Source organism: Amphibalanus amphitrite, unplaced genomic scaffold, assembly GCF_019059575.1.
Source record: "Amphibalanus amphitrite isolate SeventyFive unplaced genomic scaffold, NRLGWU_Aamphi_draft 000718F_arrow, whole genome shotgun sequence".
NCBI lineage: Eukaryota > Metazoa > Arthropoda > Thecostraca > Balanomorpha > Balanidae > Amphibalanus > Amphibalanus amphitrite.
Genome location: NW_024882212.1, coordinates 198359 through 223965, shown reverse-complemented (window position 1 = coordinate 223965; position 25607 = coordinate 198359). Strand labels below are relative to the sequence as shown.

At 49.0% G+C, this 25607-nt stretch overlaps 1 protein-coding gene across 1 annotated transcript; it reads right to left on the bottom strand.

Annotated features, from left to right (window-relative positions):
- Positions 1–552: 552 nt before the first annotated feature.
- On the bottom strand, positions 553–6048 carry LOC122365142. The gene has a single exon (XM_043336116.1). It carries the CDS (start codon positions 6046–6048, stop codon positions 553–555), a length of 5496 nt encoding a protein of 1831 aa, XP_043192051.1.
- Between the last annotated feature and the right edge of the window lie 19559 nt (positions 6049–25607).

Here is a 25607-nt window from a genome sequence, read left to right as displayed (position 1 = left end):
TCGCTGTGCGGCACCGTACGTTTTCTCTCGAACATGGCCGGCCCGAATTTTCGCGTCGCTCGCGGAAATTCTAAACGTAAGAGAGAAAACATTAACGAAACAACAAACAGCTGCTCGCAGGCAGCGTCTCCGTCCGTATCGTACAGCAATAAACGAACGCTAAAGCTAAGGCTGTAAACTACATCGGTTGCGCCGCGCGTCGGTCCCAATCTAAGGCTGCTACACTCTAAGGCCCTAAACTGCTAATCGCACAGACCGACCGGCCGAATGACCCGGGAGGGGCACTATGACAGTGTGAACGCGTAGCACTGTCGAACGGCTCACAGCTGTTAGCTAATGGCTAATCACCAAACACAAATGACCATTCGCAGCGGACAGAATGAGCGGCTCACTCTCATGCGCACACACACACAAACGCGTACACCGCGAATGACGGGCGCAGGAAACACTAATAGATGTCCAGACTACGACACTGCTCGGCGGCGGCACACGGTGGTCGTAAAAGACTCACTAGCCGCCCCACTCGCGCACACATTATCCCTCTGAGTCCATTTACTGTCCGTCACCATCGCACTCGAGACGGCAGAGACGAGAGACCGGCCGCCTATAGCGTCCAGTGGCAGTGGCCACTTCAACCACCCGCACTCGGCCGTCGGCGCCAGGGAACACGTTCACCACTCGCCCCACAGGCCAGTGTCCGCGGGGCAGATTGTCGTCTGTCACCAGCACTAGCTCCCCGAGCTGCACGTCAGCCGTGTCTGCGCGCCATTTCACCCGCGTGGTGAGTGTCGGGAGGTATTCCCGTCGCCAGCGCCGCCAGATGTGGTCGATTAACACCTGGGTGTGCTTCCAGCGCCGTCGGCCGCACAGGTCACCGTCGACGAACACACCGGGCGGCAGCTGGGGAGACGCGCGACCGATCAGGAAGTGATTGGGGGTGAGTGGCTGGTAGTCGCCCGGGTCGGTGCTGATGTAGGTCAGCGGACGGCCGTTCAGGAGCCCTTCCACCTCGGTGACGACCGTTCGAAGCGTCTCATCGTCCACGGCTCGGTCTCCCAACACAGTCGTCAGTGCGCGTTTGGCGGACCGGACCAGTCGCTCAAACACGCCACCAAAGTGCGGTGCTCCTGGTGGGTTGAACCGCCACTCAACTCCTTCTTGAGACAGCGTGTCCGCTATCTTTGTCTGGTTCCACTGTTGCAGTGCCTGCCGCAGTTCCCGCTCACCAGCACGGAAGTTTGTGCCATTGTCCGAGCACACGAGGCTGACGTTGCCCCGTCTCGCCATCATTCGTCGCATGGCCATGATGAACGAGTCGGTGTCCAGTGAGTGCGCCAGTTCGATATGAACTGCTCGGGTAGACAGGCAGGTGAACAGGCAGCCGTATCTCTTTTCTCGTTTGCGATGTTTCTTCACCGTCAGGGGGCCGAAAAAATCCACTCCTACACGAGCGAAGACCGGGGCCGGCTCGCCCACTCGGAAGGCTGGTAGGTCACCCATCAGCGGTGGCGCTGGCCGGGCTGACCGTTTCCGGCACAGCATGCAGGCACGTGTGTACCGCTTCACTGCAGCTCTGCCACAGATGACCCAGAACTGCTGCCGCAGGTGAGTCAGCACGTGTTCAGCACCGGAATGGGCGAGCTTCTTGTGTCGGTCGGTGATGATCAGCCGAGTGATGTCTCCGCGTGCAGGTAGTATCACCTGGTGCTTGACCTCGAAGTCCATCTGGGCGTGGCGCAGCCGGCCCCCGACTCTCAGTAGGCCGGTCGAGTCCAGGAAGGGTGTCAGCTGATGCAGTCGGCTGTTCGATGGGAGCCGCCTTCCGTGCTGGAGAGCTGCAACTTCATCGCCGAACTGCTCGGCCTGTGTGCTGAGCAGCCAGACACGCTCAGCTTCTCTCAGCTCTTCAGCAGTCAGCGGTCCCGTCCGCCGATCAGCTGCTGCTCGGCTGCGGCTGTTGTGAGCGAAGCGGCGCACCCACGCTGTCACACGCAGCAGCCTGAGCCATGATGAGAACCGGCTGGGGTTTATGGCCGGCTCAGCTCCCCCAGTGGCGCAGGCTATTACCCTCATTTCGGCCGTTTCCTCGTCTCTCGGGTGCTCCGTCGTGCGGGGCGGCGCGGCGGGCCAGTCCTGGTGACGGCGTCGCAGGAAGGCCGGACCTTGAACCCACGCGCCGCCGGGCGCCAGCTCCGTCACCGAGCAGCCTCGGCTGCATATGTCCGCCGGGTTCAGTGGCCCTGGCACGTGTCGCCATTGAGTCACGTCTGACGCATCCTGGATCTCGGCGATGCGGTTTGCGACGAAGGTGTTAAACCGCCTGCTCTCGCTGTTGATCCACTGGAGCACGGTGGACGAGTCGCTCCAGAAGACGGTCTCGTTGATGGCCATATCATGCTCTGCCTTGATGGTGTCAGCCATGCGGACGGCCATGACAGCGGCCTGTAGCTCCAGTCGAGGTATGCTGAGCTGTTTGATGGGTGCGACTCGCACCTTGGACATCACGAAGCTGCAGTAGCCGGTGCCATCCTCGAGCTCGAACCGCAGATACGCCACCACACCGAACGCAAGCTCAGAGGCGTCACCGAACACGTGCAGCTGACAGTTTACGATCGCTCTGTCGTCAGGGCGATAACAGCGGCCCACTCGCACGCAGTCCGTGTCGTTCAGCTCCCGCTGCCAGCTGTGCCACTGAGCGAGGAGTTCACTGTCGCTGATGGCCTCGTCCCAGTCCCATCCGCCGAGCCAGATCCTTTGGATGAGACATTTCGCACGGACAATGAACGGAGCCAACATGCCCAGCGGGTCGAACACTGCTGACGTGATGCTCAGGATGGAACGCTTGGTGTTCCCACTGTCGACTTTCTTGACCTTGAACCTGAATTGGTCATCCTGAGCGCACCAGTGAACGCCCAGCGTCTTCATCCATCTGTTCTCACCGGTCAGGTCAAGGTCGCGTGACTCCTCACACTTGTCCTCAGGCGCCAGGTCCTTCAGCACCACGTCTGACGAGCTCGTCCATTTTGTCAGGTGGAAGCCGCCGGCGCTCAGCAGAGAGTTGAGCGAGTTGACCAGCTCCCGTCCCTCTCTCTCGGTGTCGACGGAGTCCAGGTAGTCGTCCATGTAGAAGCGGCTGACGATCTTGTCGGCCGCCCGAGGGTGTTTATCTCTGCCGTCTTCTGCGCACCGTCGCAGCACGTAGGTGGCCGTGCTTGGTGATGACTTTGCACCAAAGATGACCACGTTCATTTGATACGTCTCTGGCTTCTTCGTCATGTCCATATCACGCCAGAGAAACTGCTGTGCCTGTCGGTCCTCAGCACGGACGGCTATCTGGTGAAACATCTGTTTCACATCAGACGCGATCGGCACGCGGCCCTGTCGGAACCTCATGAGCACACCGGCGAGTGAGTTCAGATTGTTGGGTCCAGTGATGAGATTGTCGTTCAGTGACGTGCCACCACACCTCGCCGCCGCGTCGAACACGACACGCACCTTCCCTGGCTTGTTGGGGTTTTGAACGGCGTGGTGGGGCAGATACCACGTCCGCCCGTGCGTGCGCTGCTCTCCGCTGACCTTGCTGGCGTGACCTTGGGTGATGTAGTCGTTCATCGTGTCTCGATACGACCGACAGAGGTCAGGGTCTCGGTCCAGGCGTCTCTCCACCGCCTTCAGACGCGTAAGAGCAGTCTGACGGTTGTCTGGGAGTTGCACCTCGTCATCACGCCACAGGAGACCGGTCTCGTATCGGTCGCCAGTCTTTCTCGTGACGCTCTCCAGAATGGACATGGCTCTCTGATCTGCTTTCGAGTGCAGTTGTGCACCTTCGTATTTTGTACCGAAAGCCTCGGTCGTCCAGAACAGCTTTACTTGATTCTGAAGTTCGATGAGCGCACTCCTCTCGTCACTGACACGTACATGGTGCACAGCGTGCTCACCTTGTTCATACATGGAACGCCCCGGCACTCGCCCGGTCACTGACCATCCCAGCACGGTTTTTACCGCGCACGGCGTCCCCGGCGGCCCTTCAATCACTTCCCGTGGCACAATTAGTTCGATGGCGTCCGTCCCCAGGAGCACCTCCACCGGGTCGCGGGTGGCGCTGGGGAGATCCAGGTCGGCCAGGTGCGGCCATTCCTCCTTTGCCACCGTGCAGTCCATGACCTTGGCTGACACGTTTAACGTCGGCGTCGTTTGGGCGTTTTGTATGCAGTGCGCCTTGCCGTCGCCGCCCACAGCCTCAACAGCAAACGATACGCGCCGTGACTGCATCGTTTGGTTGCCGTTCAGAGTGCTCAGCAACAATTTGCCCGCGGGCCCCGAGATGCCGAGCCGGTCACACAGGCCGTCGGTGACCAGTGTGACCTGGCTTCCTAAGTCCAATAGCGCGTTTGTGGTGCGGCTACCTGCCGGACCATTCACGGTGATGGGTACCACCTGCAGCAGAATATGACCGCGAGGTTCGACCGACGCTGTGCCGACGTGTTTGGTGGATGACGGCGTGCCACCAGCGTTATCACTCCGCGGAAACACTCGTCTGCCGTTGTGCAACAGCGCGTGATGACGCCTGCTGCAGTGCTCCGCGTCACATCGTGCATCACTGGGACACGTAGCGCTGATGTGATCGCGGCCCAGGCAGTTGAAACACAGTCTGTTTCTGCCGACAAACTCTGCCCTTTCACTCACAGTCAACGCGAGAAATTTGTCACAGCGCTGGAGCTGGTGTGTTTGCTGACACATGGCACAGCCGGCGCTGTTCCCGTCCGCTGATGGTTTTATGGCCGCCGTCCTCCCCCGCTTTACAGCCGCCGGCGTGGGCCGCGCCGACGTGGTGGTAAACACGCGTCTCGGGCGGCACTCAGCGTCGTTAGCCTCGACCTTCGGCGGCTGCTTGGTGGTCACGTTCAAGGCCAACCGACCAGCTGACACATGACGGCGAAGCCATTCGTCGAGATCGACGAGCGTCGGACGAGTGATGCCGTTTTCCACCATGTGCTCGCCCCACCTCCAGGCGAGGGAGGCTGGTAGCTTCCCAGTCACAGTGGTGACATTCGTGGCGGCAGCGAGGTCGTGCTCGTAGTGCAAACACTGTAGGACGCTCACCGCGGTGTGGAGCTCACGAGATAGCTCTGTCAGCGCTGACAGGTCGCCATCTTTCACCGGCCGCGCTGTGAGCAGTCTCTTCATCGTGGCGTGTATCACACGGGACGGGTCACCAAACTCTCGTTCCAGCTCACCCAGGGCGGTGCTGTAGAGACTGGCGTCGCAGAGCATGCCGCGCACAGACTCTCTCGCCGGTCCCGTCAGGTGAGTCTGCAGGTAGGTCAGCCGTTCTACGTCGGTGAGGTCGGCGCGGTCGTGCACTAGCGCCTTGAAGAGGGCTATCCACCGCGGCCACTCGATGGCAGAGCCGCCGAACTTCTCCAGCGTGATGCGCGGCAGATGTGGGACCGCTCTGGTGTCGTCACGGGACGGGTGCTGCAGCCGCACCGCAGGTGGAGGCAGGGTGCCGACAGGAGCCGTATCCACTGGCGGCACATGCAGCTGAGATTGAGCCAGCCACTGTCGGGTGCGCGTGACTGACTCGTCCGTCTGTCGAGACACGTCCACCGGTGCCGGGGGCTCAGTTGCAACCACCGGTAGTCTGGCGACGGATGGTGCAGCGGAAGAACGAGGGTGCTGCGAACCCCGCTCCTCCTGCTCCAGCAGCTCCAGCTCCAGCTGACGGTATTCAGCTTCATCCATCGCCGCCTGAGCTTGCAGCGCTGCCTGCGCCTCCGCCTGCTCCGCCTGCCGCCGGGACTGCTCTGCCTGTTGTCGGGCTTGCTCCGCCTGCGCCTCCGCCTGACGCCGGGCCAGCTCAGCCTTGGCGGCGGCGGCGCGCTGGACCTGTTCCGCCTGGAGCTTGCTTAGCGCAGCTCGGCGGCGGGCTTCACTGAGGCCAGAGGACGCCGTACTGAAGCTCGCCTCACTCCTCGTGTGATATGAGCTCCGGCGACCTTGATGCGATTTTGCATCACTGTCGTGTCGTGACCGTTTGTCAGACATTGTACTCACAGCTCACAACACCGCGTCGTCACTGTAAATCCATCACACTAGTTCACTGATATCCGGCCCGGAGGACCAAAATGTTCGTGAGAATTGTGGTCGTTTACTCTGACCCAGCACGGCAGACCGAAGTGTTCATGTAATCGTCCAGTTCACTAAGAATTGCGTAGCTGATCGTATCGTTCATTAACCGGAGGACCAAAAGAGTTCTTTGATGAATGTCTATTTCTGGATTACTCGTCACACACTGCACCTCAATCGAATCGTACGACGCCGGCGCCGTTGCGCCGGCGGAGCCGCGCCGTCGTCGTCGTATCGCCGCGAACTGCCGAGCCGGCCGGCGGCGGCCGGCCCGGCGCGTTGGGGCCGGTCAGCACACATATGTGCTCCAGATGACCCCCCAGGCCCTGTAGAGGACCACGTGGACGGCGGGGCTCGGCCGTGCCCGCCGCGCGCTGCCGTCGCTGTGCGGCACCGTACGTTTTCTCTCGAACAAGGTCTATCTTGGATTGATGAGTTTGGATCATGCGTATGGTGGACGCAATCGCTTCTGCAGTGGGGATGTTTCCATACAAATTATTCACATCTACCGTGAATGCAATGGAGCCTGGTGGAAATCCAGTGGGGAACTGCCTTTTCAAACCATCTAGAAACTCGTACGTGTTGCTGAGGTGGGCAGGGACAAAGATCAGAAGCTGGGTGATAATACGCTCTAGAAACCAGGAGAGTTTATCGAGGGGGTCTCCGCATGCTGATACGATAGGTCTCATGGGTGTATCGGGTTTGTGAGTCTTGGGTAGCCCATAGAGCTCAGCCGTGCGGGATTCGTTGGGTTTTATCGCGTAAATGAATTTGTCTGGGAGTTTTCCCTTGAGCGTGCTTTGGATGACCTCACATGTTGTTTTATCAAGCTGTTTGGTGGGATTTTTTTTCCACCGGCTCATAGTCTTTCACAATAGCTTCTGTTTTGTGTATGTACTCAGACTTTGTCATAAGTACTAAACCTTTGCACTTATCAGATCTTTTGATAATAAGGCCGTCATCTTTTTTGAGTTCTGCCAATGATGTCAAGTCAGTTTTAGAATGGTTTCCTCCCTTGGGTTGGCTATGCTTGCTATACAGTCCCATGATCTTACTTTTCAACCTTTTCAGAGCGTGCTCTGTGACGCCCTGCACGCCCTGAAAAGGTTGAAAAGTAAGATTATGGGACTGTATAGCACTATAGGACTATGAGCCGGTGGAAAAAAAATCCCACCAAACAGCTTGATAAAACAACATGTGAGGTCATCCAAAGCACGCTCAAGGGAAAACTCCCAGACAAATTCATTCACGCGATAAAACCCAACGAATCCCGCACGGCTGAGCTCTATGGGCTACCCAAGACTCACAAACCCGATACACCCATGAGACCTATCGTATCAGCATGCGGAGACCCCCTCGATAAACTCTCCTGGTTTCTAGAGCGTATTATCACCCAGCTTCTGATCTTTGTCCCTGCCCACCTCAGCAACACGTACGAGTTTCTAGATGGTTTGAAAAGGCAGTTCCCCACTGGATTTCCACCAGGCTCCATTGCATTCACGGTAGATGTGAATAATTTGTATGGAAACATCCCCACTGCAGAAGCGATTGCGTCCACCATACGCATGATCCAAACTCATCAATCCAAGATAGACCTCTATGGACTTACAATACCAGACATTCAGCATCTCCTTGAACACTGCCTAAACAACAATTATGTTCGCTTCGGCAAAGACATTTACAAGCAATCCAAAGGAATCGCGATGGGTAGTCGTATTGCACCACCACTTGCAATTCTTTTTATGAATGCTGTGGAGTCATTGATGCTAAGCACGGAAACACATCAGCCTGCCATATACCTAAGATACATCGATGATATCTTCGGCATATGGACCCATGGATCACTATCAACCAATATTTCGATTTTATAAACAGCTTTCACCCAGCCCTACGTTTTAGCATTGACAGGACAGACAACACCCCATCCAGTGAGATTGCCTTTTTAGACACCCTTATCACCATTAAGGAATCAGGTAGTTACATAACTGAGCTATATATAAAACCCATGGCACCTCCCATCATCCTACAGTTTGAGTCAAATCACCCAATGCAAACGAAACGTTCCCTGATCCATTCACAATCTCTTAGAGCCGTACGTCTCGGGTCAGACACCGCAGCTCAAGGGCGAGGTTTGAAGAAAATTGAGAACCTATTTCTGCAGAACGGATATCCCTCTAAGCTCATTAAAAACATACAGAACTCTATAAGGTACGGCCCGAGAAAAGCTAGCTTTAAGAAACACGCGGAGGTTACTTTCCTTTCCCTTCCATACATAGATGAAGTTCTTACACGTAGGGTTAACGCAGAGGCTCGCTCATCTGATCTGGCTGTGCGGGTAGCATGGCGAAGCGGCCCAACGCTTGCCAGCAAACTGATACGATCAGCTCTAGAGCCCCCACTCTGCCCCAGGGGTAATAGGAAATCTTGTCACACCTGCGATGCTGGTATTCCTGGAAAATGTCACACCAAAAACGTAGTTTATCAAATAACGTGCAAAATTTGTAGTAAAACGTATATCGGTAAAACACGAAGAATGATTCGCACCAGATTCATGGAACATCTTGGGGACGCTCGAAACAGTAGGCGAGGCACAGACTTGGGGGATCATGTACTTTTTGAACACTCGACCATACACATAGGCAATGGTGACTTTAGTATAGGCATCCTCCACACCTGCAAAGATGAGGCAAATCTAAGGATCACAGAGTCTATCGAAATCAGGAACCGAAATCCAGCTCTTAACAAAAATACTTTGTCTTGGCGTCTGCTAAACCCTGTACCATACTCATCCTATACACGTACACACTAACTGTCTAGTCTACACCACATTGTATATTTGTATGATTGTATAATTCAACACAATATGTATGATTGTGCTGAATTTTTATTTTTAAAATTACTGCACATTTATCACCATCTTTCCTGATGTAAAGCTCCGAGATATTTTGTCACGCCTGTTATAGTGTTTTATCACGTTCCACGCGTTTGATTGTTGTTTTCTATCCTATGTCGACGTCGTTTCTTGTCGTGTTTTATGTGTCATTCGGCCTATGTATCTGAAGACGAGCCGTGCTCGAAATATTATACAACTCTTCTCTAAAATATACATTTCATATAGCTTACTCATGAGCATCAGACTACTATATTTATCTAACTTCACCATAATCTTAATCATGCTCAGTTACAGCATTCAATTCCTTAAAAGATATCACCTCCCGCAACAGAGCAGAATTGATTACTTTTTAATAAGTGAAGTATTGTTACAGACCCAAAACGTTACCAGAATTGCTATTGAGCCGGGGGTTAAAAGTGACCATAGCATTATCAGCTTGTCGGTTATGGTGAACGCTGGTAAGAAGGGACCTGGCCTCTGGCGATTCAATAGCTCATTACTTGAGGATGAATATCTGAACGGTCAAATTAAACGAGAAATTATCACAGCGTCGAAGAGTGAACGAGAGATGAAAACATAGATAATTCGGACTTGCTTTTAGAAGTATTGCTAAGCAATGTACGAGTGCATTGCATTCGTAGAAGCTCACAGCTCGCAAAAGAAAGGAGGAAACAGGAAAAGGAATTAGAAAGTAGGGTGTTGCAATTAGAAATTGAGCTTTCAGTCTCTAACGGTAATCAAGCGGCATTCGAACAGTACTATGAAGCAAAAAACGAGCTAGATGACTATAAAATGAAGGCAGCTGAGAGAGCCCTGATTTACTGCAAAGCGAAGTGGCTCGAACAAGGTGAAAAGCCTACGAGATATTTTCTTAATTTGGAGAAGAAGAGAAATACAGATAGGGTTATCTACATGCTTGCTGCCAGTGGTAACAGATATATAACGGGAGATAAGGAGATATTACAACGGTGCAAAGATTTTTATGAAAAACTGCACACTTCATCAAACGATTTGGAAGAAGTAGCGTCATTTATGCTCAATGCTGAAATCCCTAGACTCAGTGAAACTAGTCGTAAACGATGTGAGGGAATGATAACGAACGCGGAGTGTCACGATGCACTGAAAAATATGGGTGCAAATAAATCACCATCAGTATCGGGATTCAGCAAGGAATTCATATCATTCTTCTGGGAGGAAATTGGAGATATTATCGTTGAATATATCAATAGCGCATATAGCTCGGGCAAGCTGTTCATAACACAACGTAGGGGTGTGTTGACCCTTATCCCAAAGGCTGGGGACCAAAAGGAGTTAAAGAACAAGCGCCCGATTTGCCTATTAGACGTTATCTATAAAATAATCGCGAAGGTCCTGGCAAACAGACTAAGTTCAGTGATTCAAGACATCATTAACTACGATCAAACGGGGTTTATAAGAGGACGGTGCATTCAAGACAATTTAAGAACGATTCAAGATGTGATAGAGTATGCTGAACAAATGGAGATGCCGGGCTAATATGTGCGTTAGATTTTAAATCTGCTTTCAATAGCGTTGAGCATAGATTCATTTTTTCATACGTTAAGGCTGTTTGGTTTTGGAGATTCTTTTGTGAAATGGATTAAGCTGTTATATAATGATACTGAATTAGCCGTAATAAACAATGGCTACACGTCAGACTGGTTCAAGCCTGAAAGAGGGATAATGCAGGGTTGTCCAATATCCGGCATGCTATTCAACCTAGCTGTTGAATTGCTCGCTATTCAGATTCGAAGTTCCGAACATATAAAAGGCATGAATATCGGAGATCAGGTTGTTAAAATTTCGCAATACGCAGATGACGCTACCGTTTTCGTCCAGGATAAGGCTTCAGTTTAAAGAACTGATGAACGTATTGCAGAAGTTCGCCTTAGTGTCGGGTCTTCAACTAAATGTGAATAAGTCGAAGGTGATGTGGATTGGCAGCGAACGACTACGTTTGGACAGTGTGCATGGCATACCTGCAGTCAAGCGTCTCAAAATTCTAGGATTATTTTACAGTGCTACGGAAGATTGTCAGGCAGATAATTTGAGACCGGCGCTGGATAGCATTAAAAACACCATTAACGTCTGGCAACAGCGTTGCCTAAGTATAAAGGGTAGAATTACGGTCGCCAAGAGTTTAATCATTTCAAAATTCATATACACCATGCCCTGTGTGTCAATCGAGAGGTCTCAGTTACAGCAAATTCAAGCACACATCATGAAGTTCCTGTGGCGAGGCAGACCACCAAAAGTGTCGGCTAAATCTCTGTGTCAGAATATAATCGATGGAGGGCTAGGTGCGATTGATGTATGTCTGCTGTATGACAGTATGAAGGCCAATTGGGCGAAGAAAATGACAGCGGATGTATCATGGGCTAAAATGTTACGAGATAGGTGTAGTAAATATGATATGTGCGACCTTCTAAATTCAAGATTTCAAGTGACCGATTTAGTCCAGCTCGGTATTCCTGAATTTTATGTGCAAGTTCTTTCATCATTCAGACGCATTAATGTGTTAGAGCCACCGGCTACAGCTGCTCAAATAAGGAAAGAGTATCTCTGGTTGAATGAGTATATTAAACGTGATGGACGGTCAGTTCTTGAGGAGAGAATGTATAAATGTGGAATTAGACATATCGGAGATTTGATGAATTTCCTGTGAAAATGAATTTGACAAATGAATTTGATTGGAATACAAGTAGACACCCACCATACAATGCATTCCCATGTGTTGCGGTTAGGGTGCTACTGCACGTGCGCACGTGCAGGGGGCGCTTCCAGATCTCGAGAACCGCTGGGCCGATTGCGCTCAAAGTTGGTACACCGCTAGCGACCGGTTTGAAGGGTGCTTTGCACAAGCCCGTTGGAACTACCCTCTCGCCCTTGCGCACGTGCAGGGCTCACTACCTCGCTCGCTCGTTCTTCGCCCAAAAGGCGTTTTGCTGGTTATTACAGTAAAAAGGTTCTTCATTAAAACAACTCAGTAGAGGGGAGGAGGGGAGTCCATTGTCCACTCCAACCCTCCCGCGGCCCGGCACGGGTTAAACAAGTTGTGCTCTGGAGGTTAGCCGTTGATGTTAGGTCAAGTCTGAGAACTTTATAGGAACGTTGAAGAGCTATCGAATGCGCTTTTTTCGCGGTGCTGTCGTTCTATTCTTCTCCGAGTTGTGCGCCAGTTTGTCAATAGATGTTGAAACAGACATTTCACCCACATTTTACCTTTGATGACCTCTGGTCACCTGATATTTGACATTTGACTTGACCTAGCCAAAGTACGGTTAACCAACTAACCCAAGTAGTTTTTGACACTCTTTCGAATACCGCTTACCGCGTGTCGCTACGTGGCCCAGTAGCCAAGTTATAGGGGTCGGGAGGGGGGTTCAAACAACCTCAGCCCGGCGCCGGTTAAGGGAAAGCACTAGGGTGAAGTCGTATAAGTCGTAGAAGTCGTGAAGTCGCCGCCAAATTTGGCAGAGCCTATGAGGCTATCTTTTTACATATGACCTGAAAATTTCAAGTCCGGGTGATCTTGGGTCAGGTCACCAGGTCAGAAAAACCGGTACAAAGTCATGGTCAAATTTCAATTTTCTTTTTGCACCTGTCCAACTCACAGTTTTGGACTGATTTCCTTCAAACTTTCAGGATGTGCTAAGTTCACCGAGTTGTATAACATATAGTTCGGGTTTTTTGAGGTCACTGACGTGAGGTCAGTTAGAGGTCATTACGTCGTAATGTTAAGCCTATGGGAAAATACTAAATTCGGAAAATACTGGAGATATCCGCTTCGTTCCATCACTTTTGTGCCTTGAAACCATAGTAATTAACAGCAGGTCACTTGGTGCTTCTTTGTTTGGTGTACTTATCCATGGGTTAGGTCAAATGAGGTCAACTGAGGTCAAATGACGTTTTTGCCAATAACTTGGCACATAATGACGCTAGAGCTTAAAAATGGTGTCATTGTGTTCCTGGTGATCAGCCAAATCGAATGATATGCGATATGATGCAATTTGGTTAACTTGAGCTTAAAACTTTAAGTACACTTAATCAAACAAAAAGTATACCAGTATAACGCCTTTTGGGGCGACTAACGGAGCGAGCGAGAGGGTGGGCCTTGCACGTGCGAAATTGCGAGGGGGTACTTCCAACTGACTTGTGCACGGCACCCTACTAACCGGTCTCTAGCGATGTGCCAAATTTGGGCACAATCGGCCCAGCCGTTCTCGAGATCTGGAAGCGGCACCCTGCACGTGCGCACGTGCAAAATGGGTCCCAACTGACTTGTGCACGGCACCCTACTAACCGGTCCCTAACTGTGTACCAAATTTGAGCGCAATCGGTCGAGCCGTTCTCGAGATCTGGAAACGACCCCTGCACGTGCGCACGTGCAGCAGCACCCCAACTCTGGCACATGGATATGCAGTGCCTAGTGGGTGCCTACCTACATGCCAACTTTCAGCGCAATCGGCCAAGTAGTTACCGAGATATTGCAACAATTACAAAACTGACACCTCTTCGTTTTGCACGTGGCACGTGCATAAGGGGTCACCCACATGCATCGGGAATAGTCCAATACTTGGTAGAAGGAATGAAGCTACCCTACAAAAATTACCGCATGTAAATCGGTCAAGTGGTTGCTGAGATATAAGCCTCGCAAAAGCGTCCGCACGGCCGGCCGGCCGCTCATACTCAGAAATTTCCGTTATTCTACGTAAGACTCCGCTCGCTTCGCTCGCTCCGTAATCATTCGACGCGACTTGACGTGCTGAACTCACTGGTGCTTTTCTTTTTCTCTATCTTAATTAGATCAAAAGTTATAAGCGAAAAACTTTTGACCTGTTTTTAGCGAAATTTTTACATTTATACCCCCAAACCCCCCTAAATATTGACCTAGAGCAACCAAATTTGCACAGGGGCGAGAACTCCAGGGAGCCCACCTACCTACCAAATTTGGTGTTTCTAGGTGCCATACGAGCCAATCGCAAGGGGGGGGGGGGTCGCATCAACCCCCCCTGCCAGGCCGTGCTATGAAAAATGCCCTGCCGGGGCGAGGGTTAAAGTTCATTGAATTCGCCATCAACCCATGAGGCAACGATCCTTCAGCGTAAATGGAAGGGGTCTAAAACTGACGTTTTCTGAACCGCTGCTGTTGCGTACTCTTACCACATGGGGTGTGTAAGAGTAGGGGAAGGTGGGGTAAGACGGACCAGCTAAGGTTTGAGACCGCATATCTTGCTACACTGCTCTCGTAATTCATATTATTTAACGTCTTCGGAGTGCTCAATCCTTCCTCTGTTGATTTGTGTAAAGACTAAATTTCAAATTGAAGACATTTAGGTGGTGGATGCTCTTAAAGAGGGACATGTCAAAAACTCAGACAAGGAAAAACGTGGGGTAAGACGGACCACCCAGCAGTGCCTGCTATCCGTTCATGTGTGTTACACTTCTGCTCTGTACTCTTGTAAGAAAAAGTAACCAGAATGGTAAAATAACAAAATGAGCCTTTATTCTTTAGGTACTCATGTGTGATGGAAGTGCAGCTAAGCTGGGAACATGTGTGTTGATTGTCGTTTGGCATGAATGCATGCTAACTGAGGACTTGCATGCATGGCTCACATGCAACAAAGACTCCTTCCTGAAAAATTAGCTTACTTAAACTTGTGTCAATGTTTTGGAAAAGAACTTTCCATATGCAGGGTCACAGACTTCTCTATACATGGACTGTGCACTGATCTGGCCGAAGTAGCATAAGGGGCCCAAAAGTGAACCTAGTTTTAACTTATTAAGAACCCTGCAAACCTGGCAAAATTTAACATGGATATTGTTTGAAGTTTTATCTGTCTAGTAGGTACGCACACCATGCAGGTGGAGTACTCAAGCATATGAACACACACCTATGCAGCTTTTACTGTTCAAATGCTTAATATCAAAATCAGAAGATATTTAACTTGACTCTAGTACCCAAAAAGAAAAACATAAAATAAGTTTTGCAAATATATAAATCAAAAAATAATCAAGTCATGTGGTTCTAAAAAATGTACAATAAAAAGGGAGAATAACTCGTATTTAGAAGAATTTCGGGTACGCATCTGCCTCACAGTGCTCCATTGATGATATACCTACAAACAAACGTCACTGAGCGATATATTAATAATTTCATATTTCGTGGTCTTTATTGCCACTGCTTCAGCGAAATGCATTGTCACATTTGTCACATTTTCACAAAATTTCAAAATTGGCGATGGGAAGTACACATGCGTCATCAGTGTTCTAAAATTGGATTCTGGTTGGGTGTGACGATGATGACAAAAAAATCTAGGATGAGAAAAAAAGCAAGTGAAAACCAATATCATATTCACAAAAAAGGCGTAACGCTACGCTGGTTGATATTAAAAGAACATGCCATTCCTGACCTGATGGATGTGGGTAGGGCAAAGTCAATGCAAATTTGGAGGATGAAATAAAAAATGATAATCAGATCGTTACCAACAATAACAGGTATTAGCAGAGCAGACGTCACAACCAAACCTGACCGAACGGGAACCCTACCTACAACCTACAAACCTACAACCTATTACCTACCCTGCAAACCTACAACCTACAAACCTATGTAGTGTTTATTCCTGGTTGGAAAACTTTTGTTTGTGTGACGTCTGCTCTACAAATGCCCACTAATAAATATCTACAGAGGTCAAATTCCTGCATCAACAATGTTTCAATTTCCAACCATAATATGGATAGACTACCTGCGAGGTAACCCTACCCGCTCTGGACACGCCTAAGAGCTGGACTTTTTGATGACGTCTTCGGGTGACGTCATGTCGTGTGTGACGTTTCATGAGCAGGTAAGGAAAAGTCACCACCGCTGGCGAACATTGGTGCGGTAAATGGCAAACACAAATGCTGCGCAGAAAAGACAAATGTGTAACTTCAGACAACATTCGTTCGGACGACAATGTCAAGGCGAATCAAGAAGTTCTTCATGCGGTTGTTAGCTATCTGTCGTGCTATTTTAGTATGATTGTTATTAGCAGTTTATTTGTGAAATGTATTATCAAAATCAATGTTTATTGAACGCAGATTCAGTTTATTTTCAGATGTACCTAGGTACCCTTACACTTCACTCATCTCAAGCTGTTCAAACACCCTTGACAAAGTCGCTTGAGATGAAACGTTGGGTATAATTTATACTGTGTTTTCTCTGCATTATTAACATATTCATCATATATACAATATAAGGGCCACATGCTTTTTACAGGGAGACATGTCAGACAGCCCAGCAGGATGAGGCTTCGTCAAGCATCATTTTTAGCAAAGCTTTTCTTGCTTAAAATCCAGTCTGCAAAACATGGCAGGGCTTACACTTTGGCTTACACTTGACTCCCAGCTGTTGTGTCTTTGCTATGTGATGTTAAACATATAAAACATCTTACTATTCATGTATGCGCCATGACTCATGTAATCTTTTCACAGCCAAGACGCTCCTAAGGTACTGGGAATGTGGGGAGTGCAGCAGCATCAGTGCAGCACCGATGGTCGGATGCGACGGCTGTGATAAATGGTACCACTTCCGTTGTGCGGGACTGACTAAGGAGCCAGGTAAGCGCAAATGTTTTCTGTCTCAGTATTTTTGTTGCAGCTATAGTAATAAATGAAATATTTTCCGCACTGTTCAGCCAAACATGTATTTCAAACAATCTGCTTCCCAACCAAGGGCGTCGCCACGGGGGGGGGGGGACGGAGGGGATCTCGTCCCCTCTACTTTTTAAAATTTTAACATTACGCCTATGGCGTTGCATGGAAAGAATCGACTTGAAATGGTCCTCGTCCCCTCCAAAATGGTCAATGTCCCCTCCAGTCGTCGCACCGTGGCGTCGCCCCTGTTCCCAACTACACAAATTTAGTCAAACAATGTGCCAATATGGAATTTTCAGGTTCAGTTGAATGAAATAGGAATAATGGTAATTGTAGATTACATATACCTGCAAGAGAGGAAAACAGAATACATTGTATTGCTTGTCCTTCACCGATACTGTTATTTTTCCATTTTTAGAAACACCGACATGGCGATGCAGGTGGTACTGCCTGGTGAGGCCGCGGTCTCCGGAATCGCCTGCAGACGAAGTCACCTGGCGTCCATCTGCACATCACTTGCAGCAGTGAGGCCTGCTGACAGCGTCTGGCAGTGTCGGCAACGTGCCAGACAGCTATCTGGAGTCCTGCTCACCGCAGGTCGCCGACAGGAGGGGCGACGCATCGTCTCCGAGGTCGCCTCAGCAGCAGTGCGACCCCAAGTGGCCGTCTTCTTAGGCTTCAACTAGATTGCGAACAACCTATACTGAGACAACGCTCATGACGTGTGATCCGGTACCGCTACCGCACTGCGTGCCTGTGCCCGCCGTGAGCCGCTAGTGCATGGGTTCGACCATGAGAATATGTGTTTATGTTGCTTTTACTATTGTTTATACGTTGAAGTGACGAATTGTTTATTTTTCGCAAGCCTCCGCTGTCCGGTTGCCTGCAGCTCCATGCAACGCCAGCTGTACTGTTGTTTTAATGTTGTCTCTCCGCTCAGCTGTACTGTTGCCTCTCCGCTCATAACAACCTATGCTTAGACAACGCCCATGACGTGTGATCCGGTACCGCTACCGCACTGCGTGCCTGTGCCCGCCGTGAGCCGCTAGTGCATGGGTTCGACCATGAGAATATGTGTTTATGTTGCTTTTTATACTATTGTTTATACGTTGAAGTGACGAATTGTTTATTTTTCGCAAGCCTCCGCTGTCCGGTTGCCTGCAGCTCCATGCAACGCCAGCTGTACTGTTGTTTTAATGTTGTCTCTCCGCTCAGCTGTACTGTTGCCTCTCCGCTCAGCTGTACTGTTGCCTCTCCGCTCATATATTACACCCTCTATATGAATGGCACTACTGATTGTCACACCCACTGTCCTTATTGTCCGTAGTGGTGTCTACGCCCATGTTAATACAGCGTGCAGAATCCAGATTCTATTGAGGAGAGTTGAGCCAAGTCACCATAGGCTCGGGAAGAGAGCAACGTGGAGGCCCACTGCCCCTTCCCCGGCCCCCACTGGGGGCGCCAGCCACCCCAACTTTTGACTGGATGTCAAGAGCGTCGCCACGAGGGGAACGAGTCGCCGGCCAGCCAAGGTAGCCAACGGCGTGTGAAGGTTGCCTGACCTCGAGGAAACTGAGATGGCACCAACAGAGGTTTTGTTAAGTAGGCGACCAAAATTCGAGCGGCAGCAACCTGGGCACCTTCACAGATAGCAGTGCCGCATATCAGGGCGCCTTCGACGTTGAGCTGGGCGCCGATCATCAGGACGCCGGGGGAATATGACCCAATATCCCCCGTAAATATGTGCCTCGGAAGGGAGACCCAACCATAAAACTGAAAGCTCGCCGTATTTTATCACTATTTTTCGAGCAGGTCCATAGATTTCCGTCCGTGAATGCCCCTAGAGGCATTCAATTTTTTGAATGCCTCTAGGGGCCAAAGTATAATATGTGGCGAAAAACAGACTTCTTCATTGGAATCAGCGTCCAAAACTGTACACATGGACCAGTTTTTATGAAAATCTAAGGGGATCCCCCTTCCCCAAAAAAACTTTGAATGCCTCTAGGGGCCAAAGTATAATATGTGGCGAAAAACAGACTTCACCGTTGGAATCAGCGTCCAAAACTGTACCCATGGACCAGTTTTTATGAAAATCTAAGGGGGTCCCCCTTCGCCCCAAAAAAAACTTTGAATGCCTCTAGGGGCCAAAGTATAATATGTGGCGAAAAACAGACTTCACCATTGGAATCAGCGTCCAAAATTGTAAACATGGACTAGTTTTTTATGAAAATCTAAGGGGGTCCCCCTTCCCCCAAAAAAACTTTGAATGCCTCTAGGGGCCAAAGTATAATATGTGGCGAAAAACAGCCTTCACCATTGGAATCAGCGTCCAAAACTGTACACATGGACCAGTTTAAATGAAAATCTAAGGGGGTCCCCCTTCGCCCCAAAAAAAAACTTTGAATGCCTCTATGGGCTAAAGTATAATATGTGGCGAAAAACAGACTTCACCATTGGAATCAGCGTCCAAAACTGTAACCATGAACCAGTTTTTATGAAAATCTAAGGGGGTCCCCCTTCGCCCCCAAAAACTTTGAATGCCTCTAGGGGCCAAAGTATAATATGTGGCGAAAAACAGACTCCACCATTGGAATCAGCGTCCAAAACTGTACCAATGGACCAGTTTTTATGAAAATCTAAGGGGGTCCCCCTTCGCCCCAAAAAAACTTTGAATGCCTCTAGGGGCCAAAGTATAATATGTGGCGAAAAACAGACTTCACCATTGGAATCAGCGTCCAAAATTGTACACATCATGGACCAGTTTTTATGAAAATCTAAGGGGGTCCCCCTTCCCCCAAAAAACTTTGAATGCCTCTAGGGGCCAAAGTATAATATGTGGCGAAAAACAGACTTCACCGTTGGAATCAGCGTCCAAAACTGTACACATGGACCAGTTTTTATGAAAATCTAAGGGGGTCCCCCTCCGCCCCAAAAAAACTTTGAATGCCTCTAGGGGCCAAAGTATAATATGTGGCGAAAAACAGACTTCACCATTGGAATCAGCGTCCAATACTGTACCCATGGACCAGTTTTTATGAAAATCTAAGGGGGTCCCCCTTCGCCCCAAAAAACTTTGAATGCCTCTAGGGGCCAAAGTATAATATGTGGCAAAAAATAGACTTCACCATTGGAATCAGCGTCCAAAACTGTACACATGGACCAGTTTTTATGAAAATCTAAGGGGGTCCCCCTTCGCCCCAAAAAAACTTTGAATGCCTCTAGGGGCAAAGTATAATATGTGGCGAAAAACAGACTTCACCATTGGAATCAGCGTCCAAAACTGTACCCATGGACCAGTTTTTATGAAAATCTAAGGGGGTCCCCCTTCGCCCTAAAAAAAACTTTGAATGCCTCTAGGGGCCAAAGTATATGTGGCGAAAAACAGACTTCACCATTGGAATCAGCGTCCAAAATTGTACACATGGACCAGTTTTTATGAAAATCTAAGGGGGTCCCCCCTTCGCCCCCAAAAAACTTTGAATGCCTCTAGGGGCCAAAGTATAATATGTGGCGAAAAACAGACTTCACCGTTGGAATCAGCGTCCAAAACTGTACACATGGACCAGTTTTTATGAAAATCTAAGGAGGTCCCCCTTCGCCCCCAAAAAACTTTGAATGCCTCTAGGGGCCAAAGTATAATATGTGGCGAAAAACAGACTTCACCATTGGAATCAGCGTCCAAAACTGTACCCATGGACCAGTTTTTATGAAAATCTAAGGGGGTCCGAATGTGATTCTGAAAGTGAATCTGAATCTGAGGCTGTCTTGACAGACGTCCTGTCGCCTACGACTCACGATGCAAAAATCGTATGCGACATCTTTGGATATTAACCCTCGCCCATGTAGGGGGGGTTTGGTGCAACCCCCCCTGAGGTTTTTCGGAAATAGTGCAAAAACGGCGGCGCGCAGCGCCGCCAAATTTTGGGTACCTTATGGGGCAAACCTTGCGCATCTTTTGATAAAAAAAAAATTTGACCGGGTCATGTCAGGTCACGGAGTTATGACGTCACAAAGGGAACAGCCTCCGGCCGGATTTTCACAAACTGAGTGCCAACGCCCGAGGTTTCCTGCCGGTGGTACGAACATCGGTTGATGGATCGTGATGAAACTTCCCATGCATGTTGGGGCAAGTATTGGCTATCATATGGTATAAGAAACTTGACCGGGTCAGGTCAGGTCACGGAGCTATGACGTCACAAGAGGAACAGCGTCCGGTACTATTTTTGAAAAGCGCCCGAACCACTATTTTGCTAATTCTTGTCACCTCGATGGGAATATGCAGCAATATTAGCTTCTATAGGGAGCAAATGGACCTCCCAAATCAAAAAATACAATCAGATTTCAAAAATTTAAATTTTGATTTTTCGAATTTCTGCCGCCGATTGTGACCTTGCCGACTTCCGGCGCTCCCAACGCGCCATTTTTAGAGCTAGGGAAACTAAATACATACCAAACGATAGAGAATTGATCAAGGAACACGATAGTGAAGGTTTCAAGTCGATATCTTCCACCGTTTTGCCGCAATCGCCGCGGAAAGTTGAAAAAGTCTATTTTTCCGAAAAATTTGACCTTTGACCGGTCAAAAGTAGGTCAAATGTTGACCTAGGACCAAAAAATATACCACCAATCGCGAGATCTCGGCGAGAGCAATCCGTTGGTCTTTTCCGCTAAGCTCTACGACGCTCCGTTTTCAAACGCCAAGGTGGGGGTCGCACCAACCCCCCCCCCCCTGCATGGGCGAAGGTGGCAGATCGCCGTTTACGGGCGAGGGTTAAAATTTATTAAAAAGCTAGGACCTTCCTAATCCCACCTACCAGCTTCATAGCATGTATTGGGCAGATCCGGGACTCCCGTATCTTTAATTTATTCCTAGAGATGTGCCAAGGTGTGCTTTCAGTCATCTTGGCTTTCCCCCGGCCGAAGGCTTCGTGTTTTAAAGACCTCTAGAAACTAATTGAAATGAATAATTGGCGGTAAGATTGCTGCAAAAGCATCAGACATTAATGCAAAATAAATCGTTACTGGTTTTATAACCTCATTTCGCGTATGAAACCAGCCAAAGTCCGCAGAGTTTTAGATTCATCCCTAGGGTGTGCCAGGGTGGCGTATCAATCATCTTGGACCTCTGCCCGACCCGACGCCTCAAGTTTTAAAGGCCTCTTTAAACTAATAACGTTAATAATTTGTGATGAAATTGATATAAGATGATCAGAAAAGAACGCAGAATAACTTGCTATTGGTCTCAAAACATTATTTTGCGTATGAAACCAGCCAAACCCCGCGGAGTTTTAGATTCATCCCTAGGGTGTGCGCAGGGTGGCTTTTCTCATCTTGGACCTCTGCCAGGCCCGACGCCTCGAGCTTCTAAGTCCTCTAGAAGCCATTGACGGACATAATTTGTGATGAAATTGATATTAGATGATCAGAAAAGAACGCAGAATAACTTCGTATTGGTCTCAAAACATTATTTTGCGTATGAAACCAGCCAAACCCCGCGGAGTTTTAGATTCATCCCTAGGGTGTGCGCAGGGTGGCTTTTCTCATCTTGGACCTCTGCCAGGCCCGACGCCTCGAGCTTCTAAGTCCTCTAGAAGCCATTGACGGACATAATTTGTGATGAAATTGGTGCAGTAGAATCAGAAATGAATGTAGAATAAGTTGGTATCTGTCTCATACCCCTATTTTGTAAATGGAAAAAGTTAGAGCCCACCAAGTTTTAAATTCATCCCTAGGGTGTGCGCAGGGTGTGCCCAGCTGACTGCGAGTCCAAAGATGAAAATTTTGTAGGCGTATCCTGCGCAGCTTAGTCAAAAGCGAATTGCGGAGGCAGTATTTAATTTGCGCAAGCAGCGGCCCATACGTTTTGCGTTGGCAGCAAACCACTAATCATAATTGTTATGTATATGCACAAGCATTTATCCAGAACACAAATCTAGGCACTTTGTCATGTTCTTACACATATAGTCAACAGTAGCCTCGTGTCACAACATGTTCCAGGCTCATGGAAACTAGCTCTCGTTCATCCGATTCAAAAGTCGTCCAAGTCCACAGACACAACTAACTACCGGCCCATCTCTATCTTACCCACAATAGCAAAGATAGTCGAACGTGTTGTCTACGAGCAACTGTTTTACTTCTTCACGGCTCATCACCTGTTCTCGTCAAATCAGCATGGTTTCAGGTCCTACCATTCGACTGACACAGCACTTTTATCTGTTACCGACCATGTGTTTACTGCCATGGACCGCAGCAAAATCACGCTTTTGTGCCTCATCGACTGTTCGAAGTGCTTTGATGTAATACCGCATGACTCTTTGCTCCGAAAACTTGAACTCTATGGGGTAGATACACGCTGGTTCACTAGTTATCTCGACGGCCACTACCAGCAAGTTCAAATACAGGATAACTTGGGTGGAAGCGTGACGTCAGCTGTGCTTCCGAACCACATTGGTACGTATCAGGGTTCCGCGCTCGGGCCTCTGCTATTCTCGATTTACGCGAACGATTTACCTCTGTACACGGACGGCGCGCACGTGGTGCAATATGCGGACGACACTCAGGTGGCGGTCTCTGGTGGGATCGGCGACATCGGCTCCCTGGTACAGCAAATGGAACACAACCTGGCTTTGCTCTCTCGGTGGTTCAGCAAAAATGGCATCAAAATCAATGCACAGAAAACACAGTTTATCATTCTTGGCTCGCGTCAAAATATTCAACGTCTCGGACCAGTCAACATTAAATTCATGGATGCCGATGTCGCCGCTTCCGCCACTGTCCTCAACCTGGGTGTCACATTTGACCAGCACATGACTTTTACCCCTCATGTGGACAATGTAGTGCAGCGATGTACCGGAATGTTGTGCGGACTGAGCCACAGCAGGCACAGTCTGCCTCAGTCCACCCTGCTGACACTCATTCAGGGCCTCGTCATCTCACGCCTTTTATACTGTCTGGTGGTTTATGGTGTGTGCGGCAGCAGTCAGATGAAGCGTATTCAAAAAGTGTTAAACTTTGCCGCACGCGTTTTATCGGGACGGAGGAAATCTGCGCACATTAGCGATGTACTTTATCAACTGGACTGGCTTACTGCCGAGAACATGTACCTCTATCACGGCCTCGCCCTGCTGAAACGGATGCTGCTGTCATCGCAACCCGAATGTATTGCTGGTGGCCTGGTCACACGCAGGGACGTCCACCAGCGTATCACCCGTAACGCCGACCACCTTATCACGCCGGCGATTCGGTCCGAGTCGGGCAGGCGCCGCTTCCTGTACCATATTGTAGTCGCATACAACGATTTGCCAGCCGCGATACGATGTCGAACAGGAGCCCAGTTTAAAAAGGAGCTGCGGCTACATCTGCTAGGGAGGCAACGGAGTGGAATAGGCTAGAAATGTAGAGAATCTGGCTGGTCATTTGAGCTTGCATATCTTACCTGTGTATGACTGCAAAGCGTGCATGTATGCGTGTGTGTGATTGTGTGTGCTCGTGTGCGTGCTTATGATGACCACAATGATCATTCGTTTAATCATATTGACAACGGGGCACGGAATAGCCACATAACTGTGTGGAAGTGCTTCATGATGTGTAATACAATACAATACAATACAATAGGCTGGTGTGATCAAGGTCATCCAACTTCCAACATCTGGCTGTTAACTGTTTGGATGCGTTGAACATTTTTCAAAGATGAAATTGAAAGAATTCCATTTTTCCTGGTTTTGGGGATGAAAATATTTTGCCCATTAGGTGTGATTTTCCACCCAAATTTCCGAAAAATGGAACACTGTGCGTCATAAAAATCGCTACCTCTTGTAGGTGATCCAAAGACACAATAACAAAGACACAATATAAGACAATACCAGAGACACAATCAGGATTATATATGTTGCAGGCACTTTAGAAAATCAGTCATTTTGTAAAATGCCTAGGCATTTTACAAAAAGACGGCTGTTTGAAAAATGACTGAACGCAACCAGGCTTTTTTCAAAATGGCTAGCCATTTTACAAAATGACTAGGCATTTTGCAAAATGCCTGACCAGCATGGAACGTAGATCCCACTACAGATGCTATGGCCAACAGTTTTTGGACGTCTTCCTATACCCTATAGGTACGTGGTCACTGGTCAGCCTGTAGCTGATCGATTTGAAGCTCTGTGATGACGACAATGCTGAGTAACGACCAGGTTGAGTTGCAGACTCGGCTGTAGCATAAAGCATTGTTTAGTTAACGCTGTAAAAACTCCCAAGTACATCAACGCCGTTCATGTTCTGCCTGAAACTAGACCTAACAAAACCAGCCGGAGACCGGCCCTAGTCAATAGGCAGGCCCGGTTGATGTACAATTACATGTAAACGAATGAGTGTAGTCTTTGTTTGATTGTGTCTTTGTTTGACAGCTTTGAGTACCTACTTGCATGGTCCCAGTTAAAAATATCAAGCTCCACATTGGGAGAATCATCAGGTCGCTTGGCGTAGGACGAGAGCGTTGGTTTCAGAAGACACTAACGCCTAAGTGTGTGGGATCGAATCCTCGCGACCTCTAAAAGTTTTACAGATACAGGCCGGCATAGGGCCAGTCGTTTGTTGACGCTCCAGATCGATCATTTTAAATCCAGCAGCGTCGCTGACGTGGAGGTTGGAAATGTCGCGGGCCTGCACTTCTCAAAATAGAGGTAGGTATGGACTTCCCACTGCTGGACTCCTCTGGTCATAATGCTGGACTCCTCGGTCCACCTACACGCTACCAAAACGTATATAATTAGGTACTCGTATCTACAACACGCTGCTCAGTCATTTTGTAAAATAGCTACAGGGTGGGGCAGCATAATTGGGAATGCTTTTTGGGCTCTGATCATGAGTAGGCATGGCATTATTTTTATAAATTATATTATGGCAATGAAACGCCCAAAAGTTGTGCATCATCTGACAT